Source organism: Fundulus heteroclitus, chromosome 20 (genome assembly GCF_011125445.2).
Source record: "Fundulus heteroclitus isolate FHET01 chromosome 20, MU-UCD_Fhet_4.1, whole genome shotgun sequence".
In the NCBI taxonomy this organism is placed as follows: Eukaryota; Metazoa; Chordata; class Actinopteri; order Cyprinodontiformes; family Fundulidae; genus Fundulus; species Fundulus heteroclitus.
The window spans coordinates 22290325-22308567 of record NC_046380.1 but is presented as its reverse complement, the minus strand read 5'-3'; the positions used below and the strand labels follow the sequence as shown (position 1 = coordinate 22308567).

Here is an 18243-nt window from a genome sequence, read left to right as displayed (position 1 = left end):
TGCCTTATTTTGACTACCAAAGCATGCCCGCATACTTAAACCCTGATCACAAAAAGCTTAAAAAGGCACTTTAGGAAGAAAAGAGGTGAGCATTTAGCGGCTGAATAATCAGAGGCCTATTGCTTTTATGCAGAAGGTGTGTGTTTAAGAAGATGCTGCTCTCCCGCTGAGCCTTTCCTGCAGGAAAATGTGCTAAAGCTGAACAACATGTTGTTCTTCAGCATCTACAAAGTGACTCAGCCAAAAGAAACTCTTCACTTCATCCCTTCGCCTTTTCCTCCCTGCGACCATCTGGCGACGCCCACATTGGCTGCTCAGGCACTAAAAGACACACAAACACGCGTGCAGCACCAACACACGCACAGTCCCCAGATTGCCTGTGCACTTCGATCACACACACCATGGCAGCTCTTCTGCACCCACCCACCCACCCACCCAGACTCACGGGGAGGGGGGGGCGTAGCTGAGCACACCAACACACACTAAGCCCCCCATCAAAGTTTGGAGCCTGGCGAATTCGACACTCAGCACCGGGCGTGTTGGATCAGAGAAAAACACCTCAAACAGAACCCGCCTGAATGAATCGGCTTCATCAGCATGAAAAGCATCAGCTGCAGGTTTATTTTGAGACGCGGGACCTCCGCAACTGGATCTCACAGCTCTCGGATACAAACCTCACCGACTCATGTGAATTCATTTTTTGCAAAAAAGCGCGGATGAAAATACGCCCACTGCACACGCTCACCCCCGGCGCTGATTCACGTTAAAAGCTGCTGCCGTCCAGCTCCAACACCCACCGCTGTGAGAGAACCAATAAGTGCCACTCAGCCTGGACTCGGAACAACTGGGCCCACACACTTAGCAGCCGACACTATTTCAAGCTTCGCAAACAGCTTGCTAATTGAGTGGAAAGAAAAATAAACTTTTTCTGCATATTATGTGGAAAAATTTGAGATATTTTTACCTGGAGGCAAACGTAACAGTCCATACATTTTCTATACCTGCTTAATCATTAGACTCACACTTATAGCCAACCTGGAGAGACCAGGTTGGCTATAACCTTACATGCATGCTTCTGGATTGTGAAAGAACCGCAGTACCCGAAATAACCCATGCACGGACAGGGAGAACACGCAAACTCTATGCAAAAAGACCCGGGACCCAGATTCAAACCCAGGACCGTCTTTTTACTGCCAGTCAACAGCGCTAACATCTCCCTCACCATAAAGCCTGTAAACTGCACAAGCTGAAGAAAAAACTGATTTATTTATGTATTAAAATAAACTTTTTCTTCACTCTCTGTGGTTTTTATTTTTCAGTTTGAAGAGCTCCGGATACAAAGGCGCTGGTTACATTGATTTAAAACATATAAAAGATTCTGGGTCAAAATTACCATCTGTTTTCAATGTTTGTGTACAAAAAAAAACAGTCACAGCGAAAAAAGGATCTCAATATTTTATGACCAAGACCACAGCGTTAATCTTATCATCTTATCAATTAGTGCTGTCAGCCAAAAGCAAGACAGAAATATTCTGTCTGTATTCTCTTAGCATGTAGATCCCTAACCAACTCTGAGATTTCCGGCATTTTTTATCACACAGAAGCTAAAATCACAAAAGACTCAAACAGCAACACAGCACTTCCTGGTATGTGTTCAAAGTCTTGCTCTCTCTCGCTGTGTCGCAGCCTGGATAAACTGCATATATATATATATATATATATATATATATATATATATATATATATATATATATATATATATATTTAAATAGCTTATATCCTACATCTCTGTTCTTCCTCTGACTTCATCAATAAACACCTCCGTGATACTGATAGCAACCTCAACCCAATGGGTTTCGTTGTGGCACTGAAAAAAACATCAGACTGTTGAGTTTCGGACAGGTCGGTCAAATGTAAAATCTGCCCATTTCTCTGTGCATCTGTAACAGGCTTTAAACCAAGTTATGGGCGTCAACCTTCTGTCTCTGTATGTTGTGAAAAGTGCACGCTCAGATAATTTAGCTAAAATCAAATCAAACTTATAAAATGAGAGCCTTGGTTTGTTCAAAGATCAACACGGAGCCCTGATTCTCATTAAAAGTCAGGATTTGACCCACTTAACCTCTCACTACAAGTTATGAGGGTAACTACTTCCATATCCATACTGAATAAATTTACATTTTAAACTCAGCTTTCTTTTAGCATCTCCTTATTTCCTTTAACCATAAACTAGAGCGGATGATCTTTTAGCCTTTGAAGATGCAAGGAAAATTTTCAGTGCTGAATAAATAACAAAATTGGTGACCGGTTTAAATTTTTGCTGCCGTCAGTAATAAATTAACTCATCATTATGCTGAAAGAGGAAGCTCCCGTCCCCTCAGTCTCAACATGCTCCGTGACTTATGTTGTTTCTTTTCTCTAAAACATTTTGACCACAAGGCATTTAACAGCCAGGGCACACAGTAACATCCGCAGCCGTAATTAAAAATGAATAATTTCCTTCCCTTTATCTATTCATCAATGCTTCTGTGAACGAGACTAGAGCTAGTTTCCTTTGGAGGGATATTTTTAACGTGAGCGAGCTCAAAAACGCACAAAACGTAGGTAAACATCACTGAATCCTTTTTTTTTTTTTTTTTACAAAAGATGTTCCTATTTCTATCATTGAATCTTTTAAAATACTAGAGATAACACAGTTGGACAGGGAGAAAGAAGTAAGGATGACATGGTGGTGCTAATCTAGCAAAGACTGGATCAGTTGCACATTAAACCCCCCAAGCTGGCTAAGGGGTGTTCTTTCTTTTTACAATCACTACATCTAGAGTTCAGACAACCTCCTATAACCCTCAGATAAGTAAATATTGTAGCATCTTTGTCCTGCAGCTTTCTACAAGTGGAATGAGTCAACTCAGATCAATAACTCATCAGTCAGATTGTGTCTGCAGAACCTCTCCAGAATTAGAGTAGTGGGCGGTCTGTGGCTTTAAAGAGTCACATGTTGGGAGGGGGGGGGGGGGTCAAAGGGACAGGTGAACAATGAAGCCCCGGTGAGATATTTGTAAAAGAGTCAAAAATTAACACGTAGAAAGTGGAAGCAGAGTTAAAGTAGATTCTGCAGCAAATCACGAGAGCCACATTTGGTTTGACTGGATACTTAAAGCTCAGGAGTGTCTTCAAAAAATAAACACAAATACCAATAACGCTGGTAAAGCTTTATGAGAACACACCGTTTCTAATGGCTGGTGAGTGGCCAACTGCAAAAAAAATATGATTTTCTTCCTGTAACCAACGAAGCAGCAGACCTGATTTCAATGTTGAGGCAACACAAAAGCATCAATGTTGAGTCTATAGATAACTCGGACATGGACCTCTTTTTAAAATGTATTTATAAAAACTGCTTTGTCTGATAGCGGTCTGTCTAAATCAATGTGGAATAATAATAATAATAATAATAATAATAATAATAATAATAAAAAAAAAAAATAATAATAATCTACATATCATGCTAAAATGACCTAAAAAGCCCAAATTAAATTCGGTATGCTTGAACTACTCTGATCCTTTTTTCAGTCGTGATATTGCTGCTCTTTGCAGACAGAATATCTCAGACGCAGTTGAATAAGTGCTGTAAGTTTAAATTTGTAATAACAATAAAAACATCACTGGTATACACGAAAAGTCTTTCACAATATTATATGCACTTCATAAAGCATGCAGTTGAGCGGCTCATCTAGCAAAGAAGTGTCATCAAGGGATCCACATTTTAAGCCCAACTCCTTCAATCTTTCTTTCTCCGTGTGTGTCTTGGTTTTAAACAGATCTAATTTTGGATTTCTAATAAATGTCTAAAAACGTGAATATGCTTTGATCTAAACTATTTTACTGTAGCCCTGGCTTCTCTTTAGGGTGTTTGTCCTGCACCGAGGTTAGGAGGTCGCTGCTTTCTGTCTGGACTACCTTTACCTGCAAGCTTAATTCTTGCAGGATTTTTGCGCTCACAAATACACGAGAATCCGTCTTGTACCGCTCCGGCTTCAACCCTTTGTGTCTGAACCAAAAAGGCTACTAGCCAATCACTTTGCTGTATTGTGGTTCAAGGCGGGACATACCGGTGAGACGAAAGCAAGAGCAGCCGAGCCCACGGCCGAACCAACATAAACATGGCAGCACAGGAGGACGCACACATAGGCGTCACTTCACCCAATCAGCTCAGAGAGTTCTGCTGCTTGTTCCTCCTTTCCCCAAACAGCGTCAATAGAAGTGAAACCAGATTGATAATGTGCAGAACATAGAGTGCTACACATTATCAATCTGGCTAGCCAGGTTACGTCTGGACAGGTACGTTAAATGTTTGCTAATGCTAATGGTACCTGCAGCTGGTTAGTAAACAGTACAGATGAAGGTTTGGAATGATTACGTGCTAGTGGCGCCATCTTCTGGCCAGGAGGAGTTAAACCTGTAGCTATCTCCTTTAAAGTATTGTAACCTACTCTGCAGCTCCTCCAAAGCGACCAAAGGTTTCTCGGCTTCTTGCCCATAGGTTTAGATGGATGGCCGTGTCTGGGTAGGTTTGCATTCGCGAAGTCCATTTTCAGATCATGAACAGCTTTACGTGTGAGGTTTAATCCTTACGTTATTGCTTTATAAATTAATCCTACTTTAATCCTCTCTGCAACATTTTCCCTGACCTGTCTGCTGTGTTCGTTTGCCTTCATGATGCTGATGTTCTCCAGCAAACCTCTAACCCTGGGGTGTCAAACTCATTTTGGTTTAGGGGCCGCATACAGCTTAATCTGATCTCAAGAGGGCCACACGAGTAAACTCATTGCAAGACTAAATAGAACTAATAAATGTGGACTTGTTGTTGATTCTTATATTAAGTTAATTTCACTTTTACACAATATATTATGAATAACCTCAGCGTTTTTAAGAAAAGTATGTGCAATTTCAACAATACTTTTACTAAAAGTAAACATTTACTTGTGCATTATGCATAAGAACTGATCACAGTGATTATACAATGTTGAAAAACATTTATTCACATTTTTTGGAATTTAAAAACACTGTCCTGCATGACAAAATACATCAAACAGATAAAAATTAAGAAATTATTTAAATTTTTCCACACCTGAAGCTTAATCTGCCAATTAAAACACAGCGCCCCTCGTGGACAATATAGGATATTGTATATCCTATATTGATATATTACTGCATATTTTCAATTAAACGAAGTACATGTTTTTTTCAATAATTGTTTTATCATTCTCTTTCTTTTATCTCCTCTTTCTTTCATCTTTTAATTTTTTCTTCTTGTTCTTCCTTTCCTCTCCTACTTTCCCATTGTAGTGTCCATATCATTTGAGATATTCCCCGCATGAATCATCATAAAACTATTCACATTCATAAATCAAGCGGAGCACTATGGCAAAAGCAGTACTGCTCCACTTGTGAAAGTCAAATCTGATGAGCTCTTTTTGGCAGTAAGACAACAATTCTTATTGCCACATAGCCAGACAGGACACTGGAAAAAAATAAAAATAAAAAAATTTAATAATGATAATGCATTTAGCCACAGGGCCGGACTAAATTGTTCGGCGGGCCGGATACGGCCCGCGGGCCGTATGTTTGACACCCCTGCTCTAACCTCTTACAAGAAAGAGCTGTAATGTAAATTTCTGGATTTGAACATGTCAGTACATGAAATCCACACATTAAGTAGACAGGTCTGGATCTCGCAAAATATTTTTTTTTAGAGATATAAATTATGATCCATTTAAATCCCAATCAGTGGAATGAGTATCAATATAGAAAATCTGAGCCTCTAAGTAGAAATTCACCTTAACTTAACCAATAACTTCCTGAATACCTGACGCCAGTGCCACAGATCGGATGTAGACAAAGGACAATCATTGTAGGGTAAGGTACCAAGGTCTTACCTGTGAAATCTTCGAAGCACTCACACGTGAAGCCCCCCTCCCTGCTGCGGCACACACCGTGCGCTCCACACGGTTTAGAGTAGCAGAGGTCAATCTCAGTCTCGCAGTAGTCTCCTGTGAAGCCGGCGGGACAGCGGCAGCGCAGCCCGGCGATGGGGTGAATGGGTCTGAACAGGATGGTGTCGGAGGCCACGAACGGCGCCAGGCTGTTGAATTTCAGCACCGACACGCACTTCATGTAGTTCTCGCACGGCTCGCGCAGGCAGATGTTGTCGTCGAAGGGGAGCACCTCCTGGGAGGAGATCTGTGCCAGGAGGCTGCGGTTCAGATAGAGCCTCTCTTGGAGCTCCTCCGAGCCAAAAAACTCCCCGCTTTCCAGCCCTCTGCCGGGGCTGGCCCCGCCGAGGCCTCCAGGGCGCCGGGGCCCGTCTCCGAACACGGGAACGGCCACAGACAGGCTGACGTTGAGGATGCGTGCGCTGACGTCCGTGTCGTCTTGGATGTTGAAGATGACGACGTCTTCCGGCGCAGCGGAAAGGACGCGGGCCACGCCGTCCAGGAACTGGGAGAGCAGCAGGGACAGGAAGTGCTCCTGGGAGGTGTTGGCGAGACGCAAGGTGATGCTGTTGGACAACATCTCGTCAGTGATGATGGTGACCTGGAGAAGGCACTGGGCTGACACAGAGTGGATGCCATCTGGGAAGAAACACAAAGCCAAGAAGTTTAACATGACAGCAAACGACACATTTAGACTGATCTAAAGGTAGAGATCAACCAATCAGAGGTTTCAGGGAAGACACCGATGTCTGGTTTTCTTTGAGGCCTGACTAGCTGATTCTGATTTTAAAAGGACAAACTCTTAGATTAGGAGAAAAATAAACTGAAAAAGGTGAATCAATACACAAACTGTTGGTATAATTATAGACCAAAAATAGTGGGACTTATTCAATCAATGAATCGAAAGAAAAATCCTTCGACCTCGCTATCACTCGTAGCCAACGAAGGGAAAACATCTGACTGATCTGAGCAGCACTACCTGAAACCTTTTTATAGTAATGAAGAAGAGATCAGAATAGACTAAATATTCCATTAATTGTCTCAGATTTGGGATTTTTGTCTCCTGTTCATGAAATGTTTTCTTTCCATTCTCAGACTCCAAATGTATTAACCAGAAGAATACACTTTGATGCACTTTTTTTTTAGTTTAGTACAAAGCTATGGATAAGTCATTTAATGCGTTTGTTGCATCTGGTTGGTACCAGAAGTCTAAGCTTAGTTAGGAGCAAGTCAGGAAACCGTAAGACTTTCAAGCAATTCAAGGCAATGATAATGCATTTCTCTTACGTCTTTGTGTTAAAACACAAAATAAAACATATCAATGGATAGATATAATGTTGTCATAGTCTACTATGAGGAAAATATGACTTTCTGACTAATAAATACAGTAGTATCTATTAGAGAGGGGGTCACTCAGTGTTATTCTGGGGCTATAATATATCTGGGCACACTGGAAATGGAAATGGAGAGCAAAATAAAACCTTTAAAAATATCTGATTTGTTTTTGTTTATTGATTATTAATATTCATAATTTATAAAAGTAGTTAACCTCTACGGACATAAACAAATAGGCATTGGTTTAAATGGGATGGTAGGAATTGGTGAATTGACCTCATGTCTTTCAAATAAAAATAGACAGTTTGGATGAATTCGATTTGCATGTTTTAGAGAAATTATTTCTATATCTCCATAATTTATGTCAGCAGTTAATAGCAACGTAAGTCTACTGTAAATAAACGTATGTACAGCAGCTGGATATTATATGAGCTATGAGTCAAGCTCGGTTTATAGATTAATTTCTAAACATCACTTGAGTGTGCTGCTGCTGTTTGAGCAGGGAAACCAACTCATTAATATTCAATCTAAGAAGTGTTAAATATTTCAAAACAGGGATGCACTGTAGTGTTCAGCTAATGTTACTCCTGAACTGAACTACTTTCAGACGTGGCCCAGATCACAATTCAATGAAGCAGGACTGGGTGTTTAGACGCCAGCCTTAAAATGTGGTTTATTAAAGAGAGTAAAAACTAAGACTCTGACTCTGATGTGCAAAACTTTATAACTCACCCTTACATAAAATATTTCCGATGGTTCAAGCTGGAAATATTAAATAATCGACTAGTTCTCTGTTTGTAAGCATGTATCTGGACTGAGTGATGGGATCTTTGGGTTTAACGTGTCTCATTAAAAAACTCATTAAGTTTGTTAAACTAAAATCCCAAACAAAGAATCTTTAACCAAACTTTAGATCAACGTAAAGCTCCAGCCAATGTACGTTGAAAGCAAGATGTTAAAACAGTTTTACTCCTTTTGTTGCTAATAAATTTATCTCCTCATCAATTGATTAAACTGAGCATAAATCATCAAGCTGTCCTGTTTATTTTCGAATGAGCCAGACATTAGGTATTCCAGAGCTGAACATGCATTTAAGGACAGTTTGTTGTAAGTTCAGTTCAACCAAGTTAAAACTGTATTAATTTATATTCATAGTTCACCTCCTTTGCTAAACTCATAAACCCAACATAAAGTATAGCTCATGTCCGTGTCCATATTACTGCCTGATTTGTGAAATCAACAAATCACCCAAACAGAACCTGTCTGACTACACGAAGCAGGCTCGGATGTCTCAAAAATGTCTAAATAAACAAACTCATCTGTCAATTTGGAAATTAGGAATAATAAAAAGGCCATTTGCAACTCCAGTGAACCACAGTCAGAGCCATTATCCTCAAATAGAGGACACAAGGAACTGTGACAAACCAAAATGTCTCCAAGAGCGCATGGAAGCCTCATCCACGCGATCGCTGCAGAAACCAACACAGCATCTACATTTGAAGGCCTCACTTTGCCTCAGATAACGCCGGTGATTATAATTCAACAAGAAAGAGAACGGGCAAAAACGGCATCAATAGGAGAATACACAGGTTAAAACCATGGACACAAAGTTCTCTTTTTTTTTTTTTTTAAATAACATCTTGATGTACCTGTAGAACATTTTAGGAAAATATTCTGTAGACTGATGAGATGAAAATGGATTTTATGGAAAGTGTGTGTCTTGTCGCATGTGGCTAACATTGCAGAAAACAAAGCTAAAATGGCCAGTCCAACACGGAGGTGTCACTGTGATACTATGATGCTGCTTTACAGCTTCAGGACTTGAGCTGCTTGGGGTTTTCAGCTTAGCGGGCCACACGGTCAAACAGAAGAATACTGGCAGACGGACAAATATAACGATAACAAGCCTTTTCTCATTGGTTTTGGCTGGAATGGGTGTTTTTCCATGTTCCTCTGCCAGAACAGATGACAGATGAGTGCCAAGAGAGAACAAGTGTACGCTTTCTTTCAGAAAAGTCCAAGTTTTTAATCAGCAATTTCGCGCCTGCATTCATAGCTCATCTTTGCTTTCTTTGTTTGCATGGAAACACACTGCTTCATTATTTATGCTTTAAGTCGCCTTTCCCAGCTCAGCAAGTCTGCCGTTTCCGTAAAAAAAATCACGTTTTATCCCGTACGTGTTCAGTTCCTTGGTTATACACCACATTAACCCACATGTAAAGCTTTTATTTATCATAATCAATTGTAAATGAAGCCATGCCGTGAGGAAATAAAATGCAAATGACTGTGTTTCAGCATGTTGTATCAAATTAGTCCTTGTGTGGGTAAAAAATAAAAAACATGCCACGGCCTGCGTTTGCACTGCTGCTTCTCCCCTGAGAGCAAGTTCAGAATAAAACCAAACTCCTCCTCAGTAAACAGCTTCAGCTGAAGGTCTCTGACAGAAGCAGTGTTCACTGAGGGGTAAAATTATGATGAAGATTATAATAATGGTCCCGGTCAGGGAGAAGGTCCAGCTTGCTCCTGACAAGCAGAAAGGCTGCAGTTTGGGGTCGGATAGTTCTGGAAAGTATGAGACGAGCCCAGAGTTAACCTGGACCCTTTGAACTTTTCTCAAAGAAATGAAGCCACGGTAAGTCAACACAAAGCTCAAAGTACAGCAGCTGAATACATCCCTAAAGTTAAGAACCCTCTCACTTCTTTCAAAGCCTGCCGGTGAAGAGGCACACCTCCACACGTTTGTCACACCTGGAACAGATGTGTTAAACAAAAAAAATTTAAATCTACCCTTTGATTTACCTTTATTCAGTGAGGAAAAAAAAGCCAAAATATTTAAAAAAATTTTTTTAATCATTGGAGACCCTTAAAATTCATGTAAAACAAATACAACTGTAGTATTTTTTTTTATTCTGCTTCAGTCTTTTAAATTGATTGGGTTCCTTGAATAACCCAAGACTTTTGAATGAACAAAAGCCCAGTTCAATAAGCTGCCCTTCAAAATGGGAAAGACAAGAGAACATAACCTTCAACGACGACAGATGAGTGTTATGTAAACAACAGTCGGCGTGAAAACTAAACAGTGTAAATTAGAGTTTATAGTTAAAATGTATGGATTAATTGCTTTTCCCAAGATACAAGGTATTTATAATAGAGGTGAACCCTATACTATAGACTGGGTGTATGGATGTGGTTAAAATTAGCAGAGATCTGAAGCACAGTGAGAGTACGATGACTGCCAACAACTTTAATGTCAGCGTCTGTTTCAGAGCTTCCTAACACTGCTAGACTAAATGGCTATTTCACCATTTTTATAAGTCTCTATTTTTTTTTATATCTCCAGTTTATAATTTGAAATGTCTAAAAATCTTTATTTTATTAGTGAAACAAACCAAATAAAGGAGAGGGGACATTTTTTATCTTTTGTGCATCATCTCATCTCACGAGTGATCGGTGAACCAATGTTCTTTAAATATGCTGCTTTATTTATGTTAAATACAGAAAATGACATTATGTACTGCTTTCTTCAGCAAAATGGCTTTGATTTTCACAACATCCAAAATTTAGAGGGCTCATTTTGAATTTTGGGGGATCTGTGGTGTAGTTGTCAACAGTCAGTGTCTTACCACCAGTGGCTGGCTCTCAGACTAGATAGAACCATTTCAGTAAAATTTTTACTTGCAACAGTATTGATGTAAATTGCAAAAAAAATACTGAATATGATTATGGATACTTTTCTTTCTTTACCATTAGTCCATATATTATCCCCACCATTCCCCGTTACCTTTAGCATCTCAGGGCTTGAACGCTCTAAAGAGACTCGGATCAGATCCAAAACATTTTTCTTCTTTCCTGAAAGAAAAACTCTTGTAGTGTTTAATGTAAAAACTTTTATAAACCTATATGTCAGAGGTTCCACTAAATTATGAGCCTCATCAATTCCTGTCTTGGGTTGCATGATAGTGCAATTATGTAGCCTTGAAGCAAAAAATGGTCCCAGGTTCAAATCCTGGCCTGGGGTCTTTTTGCATTGGGTTTACATGTTCTCTCTGTGCATGCGTTGGTTCTCTCTGGGTGCTTTGACTTCCTCCCAAAGTCCAAAAACACGAGTTATAGATAAATTGATCTGAGTAAAACTGGATGGATTTTCCTTGACCTTGGTGCCCACATGGATGTAGATTTTAGTGGCAGAGATGCTAAAGCAACCAATATGCTAATCATAATATTCAGAAATACAATCACAGTTGCAGGTTTTTCTAATATTGTAGAACAAGCAGAAATACACACATTAGCTCCACTCTCTAATACGTAGTTATTACTCTTTCAAAAACAAAATAACTTTGACTCCTGTCGAATGTGGGTACAAGATACTCACTGCTAATAAAAAAAAGCTGGAAAACCTGAATTTGAGAAAATCATGCTGTGCATTTCAGTTTGAAATGAGGAAAACATTAAAAGTCTTAGTCAAGCTGAGCTTAAGTTACAGTAGCTTCAAAGCAAACACTAATCATGCTTAATCAAATCAAACGTTTCCACAAAAACAAGCCCTGACTGCTGCCTCTAATATAATCAATGAGCTGCTTTGTTTGGGCCGTTTGGACGCCCTCCAGGAAGCAAAACCTGCGAGCAGAAATTCACACAAGGAGCACTTCCCAAAGTTAGCAGATCCCTGCTCTGGCACTGGGCTAGTTTAAACACAGAGGGCCAAGAGAGGAGGAGGAGGAGGAGGAGGAGGAGGAGAGGTCGTGGAGGAAGAGAGACAGAGAAGCATGTTTGACACGGCCTTAATCCCTCAGCTTTCAGTCGGGCGATTCCAGCGGCGTAATGATACAGGGCCTTAGCAGAGGAAGAGGAAGTAGAAAAAAAATCAAAGACAGACAGAGGGTGAGGAGGAGGTACTCCTCTAATTCACACTTTACTGTAAACAAACACAAAACTTACATCTGTGTACACGAGGTAACGCATGCATGCAAGAGAGGAGACAGTGGGAACAAACAAAGACAATTCAGCCTCCATGTTTGACCTCCCATCATGTTTGACTAAGGACTAATTTCACACTCCATTTTGTTAAAAGTGTAAATGGAACAACAACAACAACAAAATACAATGACAAATTTCCACCGCGGCTTTGAAAATTTAAGCCGCTAAAAAGGAAACTAAAAAGGAAATAGAAAACGGAGAAGCGGATAAACAGTCCAGCAGTAAGCATCACTGTAACAGATTCTGATTTTTTTTAAATGCTACAACAGATGAAAGAGAAAAAAATGTGCTACGGGTTGTTCGAAAGAGGTAGTAGTGTTTTTTCCAAGTGTCGCTTCACATCTCAAGACGGCATCCCAAATGCTCAGACTGGATCCAGCCTCAGAGTAGGCAGGCCACATTATCTAATAGAAGTCTGGGTTTGTATGGCATTCAAACATTTGGACTATTTATTTTTGTGTGTGCGTAAAAGTGTTTGTTTTTGTGGATAAATGTGAGCGAGTTTGTCACCTGGAGATGCACAATTGTTGGAGCAGCAAAGGACAGGTGGACCAGGCCGCAGCAGCAGCTGGTCTGCTTTTTATTACATTCAAAAAGCGTATAAAAGTTGTTTGTTAACGCACTTATAGATCTAAAATGGGAGGCTGTACACTGTTGCCTTGCAACAAGAAGGTCAGGGATTCAAACCCCGACGTTGGGTGTTTCTGCATGAAGTTTCCATGTTCTCCCTCTGCATGTGTGGTTCTCCACAGATTCCTCCAAAAGACCAACAACATGACTCTTAGGTTAACTGGTTACTCTAAATTGCCCGTAGGTGTTTGTGCGTTCATGCAACCCTGCATGGATAAGCGGGTAATAGATGATGGATGGATGGAAATAGTGGGGTCAATTAATAAATATGAAAAAAGGTTGAGATTTTTCAATCTAACCTGCAAATAAAAAAAAAAATAATAGAAACCCTGCAATTTATTAAGCAGAAACTGCAACTGGTCTTTTTTCTTACCAGTCATCTCAGACTCAGACTGAGTCTGAGATGACTGGTAAGAAAAAACAACCAATTCCAGTTCCTGTTGAATAAATACCAGGGTTTCTATTATTGTTATTTTATTTGTGAATAACAGAGTGAAAGTGATTTATTTTTGCTTATGGTTTTCTGAGTTAATTAAGTAAACTTTTCATAGGTGACATAGATACCAAAGACTCATGAAGAAATATCTAACTATGTTAAATGCATCAGAACTGAAAACCGACATTAACTTCAATCTCTAAATAAAAGAACGCAGCAGAATCTTTGATGTACCTGTTTTTTACGTACTTATTTCCAAACTGTATTGAGGATTTTGGGAATGATGTTTTTGCAGGGCCGTGTGTATGTGTAGAGCGGGCGTCTCAAATTCCCGCGTCCTGCTTCAGCACAGCTGAATCAAACCGTCCGGTTCTTAGGAGGACTCCGCAGAAGTCGACTGCATACTGAAAAGGTAATAGCGTGAGACTGAAGGGAACATATTAGCATTATTTTTTTTTTGGTAAATACTCTTACACATTCTTTATGGTTGTAGTACCCTGACCAGAAAAAGAAAACACCGTCAGAACGATCTAATTCCTTCGTTCATTCATTTTGTATCAAACCCGATACGACAAAACAACAGTTGCCACACAGAAAATCCTCCGCTCTAAGCGAGCTGAGGCTCTCAAAGGTTAGGCCAAGTGTAAGGAGAAACATCGCCTTAATTACATCCTCTGCCAATTCACATTCTTGAACAGGGAGCTCAGGCAGAGATCCAGAGGTAGATGCAGCGCTGGGAAACTGAGCGCGAGGAGAATCTCCTCTCAAAGAAACCAGACCATCCTTCAAAGGGGTCATTCTCCACGGAAGTATCCTGCGCTCTCGGGGAGCGGGAGGGTAAGCGGTGCCTCTTTGGGCCAGTAAAAAAGGGAGGAAAAATGGGATTCTTATTTGGTTACGAGACACGGTGCCAGCTCTGGAGTGTGACGCTGCTTTCAGCCCGCTGCTCGACCCCTCTGGGCCTCCGGGTGCCAGGAACGCTTTGAGCAAGGAAGCGGCGCCAGGGAAGAGACTTAGCTCACACACTGTGGCCGCTGAGAGGGGAGGGATCCATAAGTCAGTACGGGCGGAGTGGACAGCCGTCAGAGAATAAGTGAGAAATGTTTACAAACAGCAGAAGCACGTTGTGGATGAAAATACTCTAAAGGGGTCAGGATAATATTTCCCTGAATCCAATCAGGCATGAGAACAGGGGTCAGAGGAGCCTCCATTATAACCTGAGTCATGGAAACAAGCCGGCTCATTACGGTCGAGAGAAACCTCTGAGGACACACAGACGTTATTTAAAGTGAAGGATGCGAACTGAAGGACCGCGTCGCTGCAAGGCTCAGACACAACAACACATTTTACTTTTAATAATACAAAACAAAGCCTAGTTTGTTGAAGCAAATTCACCAACGTGTTGATAGAAGTAATTAATAGAGGAATAAATAAAATGAAAGCGGGTCATGTGGATTTCTCTTGAGGCTCGCTCTGTCACTGAGGTAATAAACTACAGAGAGAGAGAGAGAGAGAGAGAGAGAGAGAGAGAGAGAGAGAGAGAGAGAGAGAGAGAGAGAGAGAGAGAGAGAGAGAGAGAGAGAGAGAGAGGTCAAGACAGAGCCAGGGAGCCACTCTGTGAGACCGGCCTAATTAGAACACAAAGTCGGCACCGGATCCCCCTGTTGCATCCCAGAAAATGTCAAGAAAGTCATGGTGGATAAAGTTCAGAGCGACTGTGGGACCAAACCAGCTGAGGACAGAGACATCAGCCGGCAGCTGAACAGCAACCTCGTCCACCGAGCCTTCGGCACAGACCAGTCCGACTTCGCGGAGGAGAAAATACTTTCAGGTAGAACAGGAGAAGAAAAACTAGAAAATGCAACTGGGAATGATCTGAAACCTTGGTTAGATGAACACATGCACAGTTTCCAGAGCCTGAGAGCAAGTTGCCTCTGTCAGCCAGTAAAAGACAAAAAAATAAATAATGGTTCACTTATTAACTAAAACCAGGGAGTGGCTCCAAAGGGCCTAACAGAGTGATTTAAGACTGTGTGAGTCTCTTTGTTGGTGGTCCAGAACACAATACCTCGCACAAGCTTTCATACTTCTTTGACTTTTCCACATTTTGTCACTTTAGAGCCACAAACATCCATGTATTTTGTTGGGGTTTTATGTGGTAGCCCAACACAAAGCATTGCGTTTTTTGTGGCGCCAGCAAAAAGACGACTGGTTTTCCAGCGATTTTACAAACAAAAACCTGAAAGGTGAGATGTTTATTTTTACTGTGAGAAACCTTAAAGGGTAACTCAACCCCAAATCAACTTTTTTTGGCTAATAAACTGTTAACATAGTTGTCTTATAGTACTGTCTACATATTCTGGTAATTATTTTGATAAATGAAAGCATATTTGCTTAAATCCTGTTTTTGTGTCTAAAACCATCAGTGTGGCGCCCCCCTAAGGTTCAATGGGTGTATTGCATTGAATTTCAAATCAATAATGCTACTGGTTCAAAGGTTTTTGTCTCGTACGCCTCCATAGAGAGTAGAAGTTTAAATAGCAGTCCTTATCGATTTTCAGGTTAGCGATTTATTAGCTTAGCATTCGGTTGGTTTATTTAGCGTTTCCCGGTCTGCTGGGCACCACTTCCTCTCGGCACATTTTTCAAGTATGAGATTGGGCGGAGCAAGGCTCTGGTGTTACACTTTAATAAAATCAAGAGCAGATCAACTGGCTTTGGTAAACTAGCTAATTAGTAAACTGTAATTTAATCCTTTCATAAATCCAATGATTCTGTGAAGACTTCCGACCTTCTTTTAAGAACATTGTTGAACAGCAATGTCATGAAGACCGGGGAACACACCATGACAGGTTAAGTTGTGCAGAAGTTTATAACGAGGTTAGTTTATTAAAAAGAAACAACCCCAAGCTTTGAACATCATGTAGAGCTCAGTTCAACTCGTCACTTAAATGGAAAGAACACGACACAACTGCAAATCTACCAAGACATGGCAGTCCACCTAAACAAAAAGAGGTGGACAAGGAGAGCATTAATTAGAGAAGCAGCCAAGAGGTCTGTGGTAGCTTTGCAGCAGCTGCAGAGATCGACCGCTCAGGTGGAATAATCTGTTAACAAATCAGCGATTAGTTGCGTACCGTGCCAATCTGCTTTTTGTTGGAAAGGGTCAAGAGTAAAGCCACTAGAAGTCCCAAGCCATGCAGGGTAATCAGCAAATATGAGGCGGAAGGCATTCTGGTCAGAGAGATCCAACATTTTGCTTTTTTTCTAACATGCCACATCACTTTGAACACACAATTTCCCCGTTTACAAGCATGTAAATGGGCAGCATCGAGCTCTGTGGATTCTTCTATTCAGCACAGAAAGTTAGTCAGAGTTTATGGGAAGATGGTTCCCTAAACATGCAACCACAGCTATAATGTAATGGTGTAAAGAAAAGTGTATTTAGGTGTTATACTGGCCTAGCCCTGACATTTAATCGAGAATCTGTCAAGAAACATGATGTTCTTAGAAGCTCCTCATCCAATCAGCTGAGTAGTAGCTAATCTTGAAAATAAAAATAGGTAGAGATGTTGGCCACTAGACGTTAACAGCTGGTAGAGATCTAAACTAAAACACCTGCAGGCGTAACTGCAGCGAAACAAAGGATTGACTCAGGGGCCTGAATAAATATGCCAGCCACACATTTCAGATAGATCTTTGTATTAAAATTCACAAATCATACTTCATGATCATGTGCTACTTTGTGTTGATTTATCACAAAACACAAAAAACTTCAAGAGGTGTTAATGGTTTGGCAATGCACTTTATCAACAGAACAAGTCCAAAACTGTATCTCACATTAAAGCTACGCTTACAAAGAGGAGAGGATCCACTGTAAAACTAACGATAACTAATCCCACTCTGACAGCCATTCTTTGCAGCGCCTCAGCCAGGTTTAATCTGTGGTTCACTGCACAGGCAGCTCAGCGTTTCACAGCAGAAGTGTGTCATGTTGGGGGAAACCTCCGAGTAAGAAGGTAATGAGGTTGAGCAGAGCCTGTCTTTGCTGTTCAGCATCATTGCTCTGCAGAATGTGCACCGCTCCCCGGGTGCTCACAACGCCAAAGAGCCCAGGGCCCGATCCTAAACCCGCACAGATCTATAAATTAAGGATCATAAATTAAAAATCTGTAAAGTTCTGGGTCCATGCACTTTAAATTGGTTGTCTTGAGTAAGTTTATCACATAAAAACAGGCACTCTAAGATTAAGGCTTAGAGAAAATTCAAAAATGATCCCACAATAGCAATTGGGGAAAAAATACTGATATTATGTCTCTATGTTTTATTAATAAAACTGCTGAAATGAACACATCACATTAGCAAATACAGCATAAAATACAGCTGACAGCGGCAGAAACAAGCGGCTGTAGTGGCATTTAATGCATATAAAATCATTCCAGCTTCATCTGTGTTCCTTTAAAAACACAAACGATGTTTCCAACATTGAAATTAAATTCCTAATCACAGATAATAAATGGTCGGATTTCACTTGGCCAACACCACACAGTCCAGATCCCGCTGGGTAACACGCAGGCGGGAGATCGCCGCTGCTCGTTATTCCAGCAAAACACAGATTTATGACCTCTGTGAAGGTCCTGTGGGACCAACAGGACACAGTTTAATTAATGTGAATTAAACGCTCTGCCCTTACAGATGCTTCCAGTCTCATTCGGTAATTAGTGGACTTTCCTGCCACAAATGTGAGCAGCCCAGACTAATTAATCACCTTCCACTTGTTTTTTTCCCCCACCAGTAGCTCACTTGTGTTGGACATGTTTGTAAAGCTTTACCAACATGAGGAAATGTCTTCAGAGAACTCAGTGACTCACA

General features: G+C 40.7%; 1 protein-coding gene across 1 annotated transcript in view; it reads right to left on the bottom strand.

The window, feature by feature from the left end:
- celsr2 (cadherin, EGF LAG seven-pass G-type receptor 2) overlaps window positions 1-18243 on the bottom strand; it is a 101780-nt gene that overhangs the window by 59097 nt on the left and 24440 nt on the right. The window contains exon 2 of the mRNA XM_036151239.1: window positions 5937-6632. Within this exon, the coding sequence (XP_036007132.1) occupies window positions 5937-6632 (696 nt within the window). The remainder of the gene's footprint in view (window positions 1-5936; window positions 6633-18243) is intronic.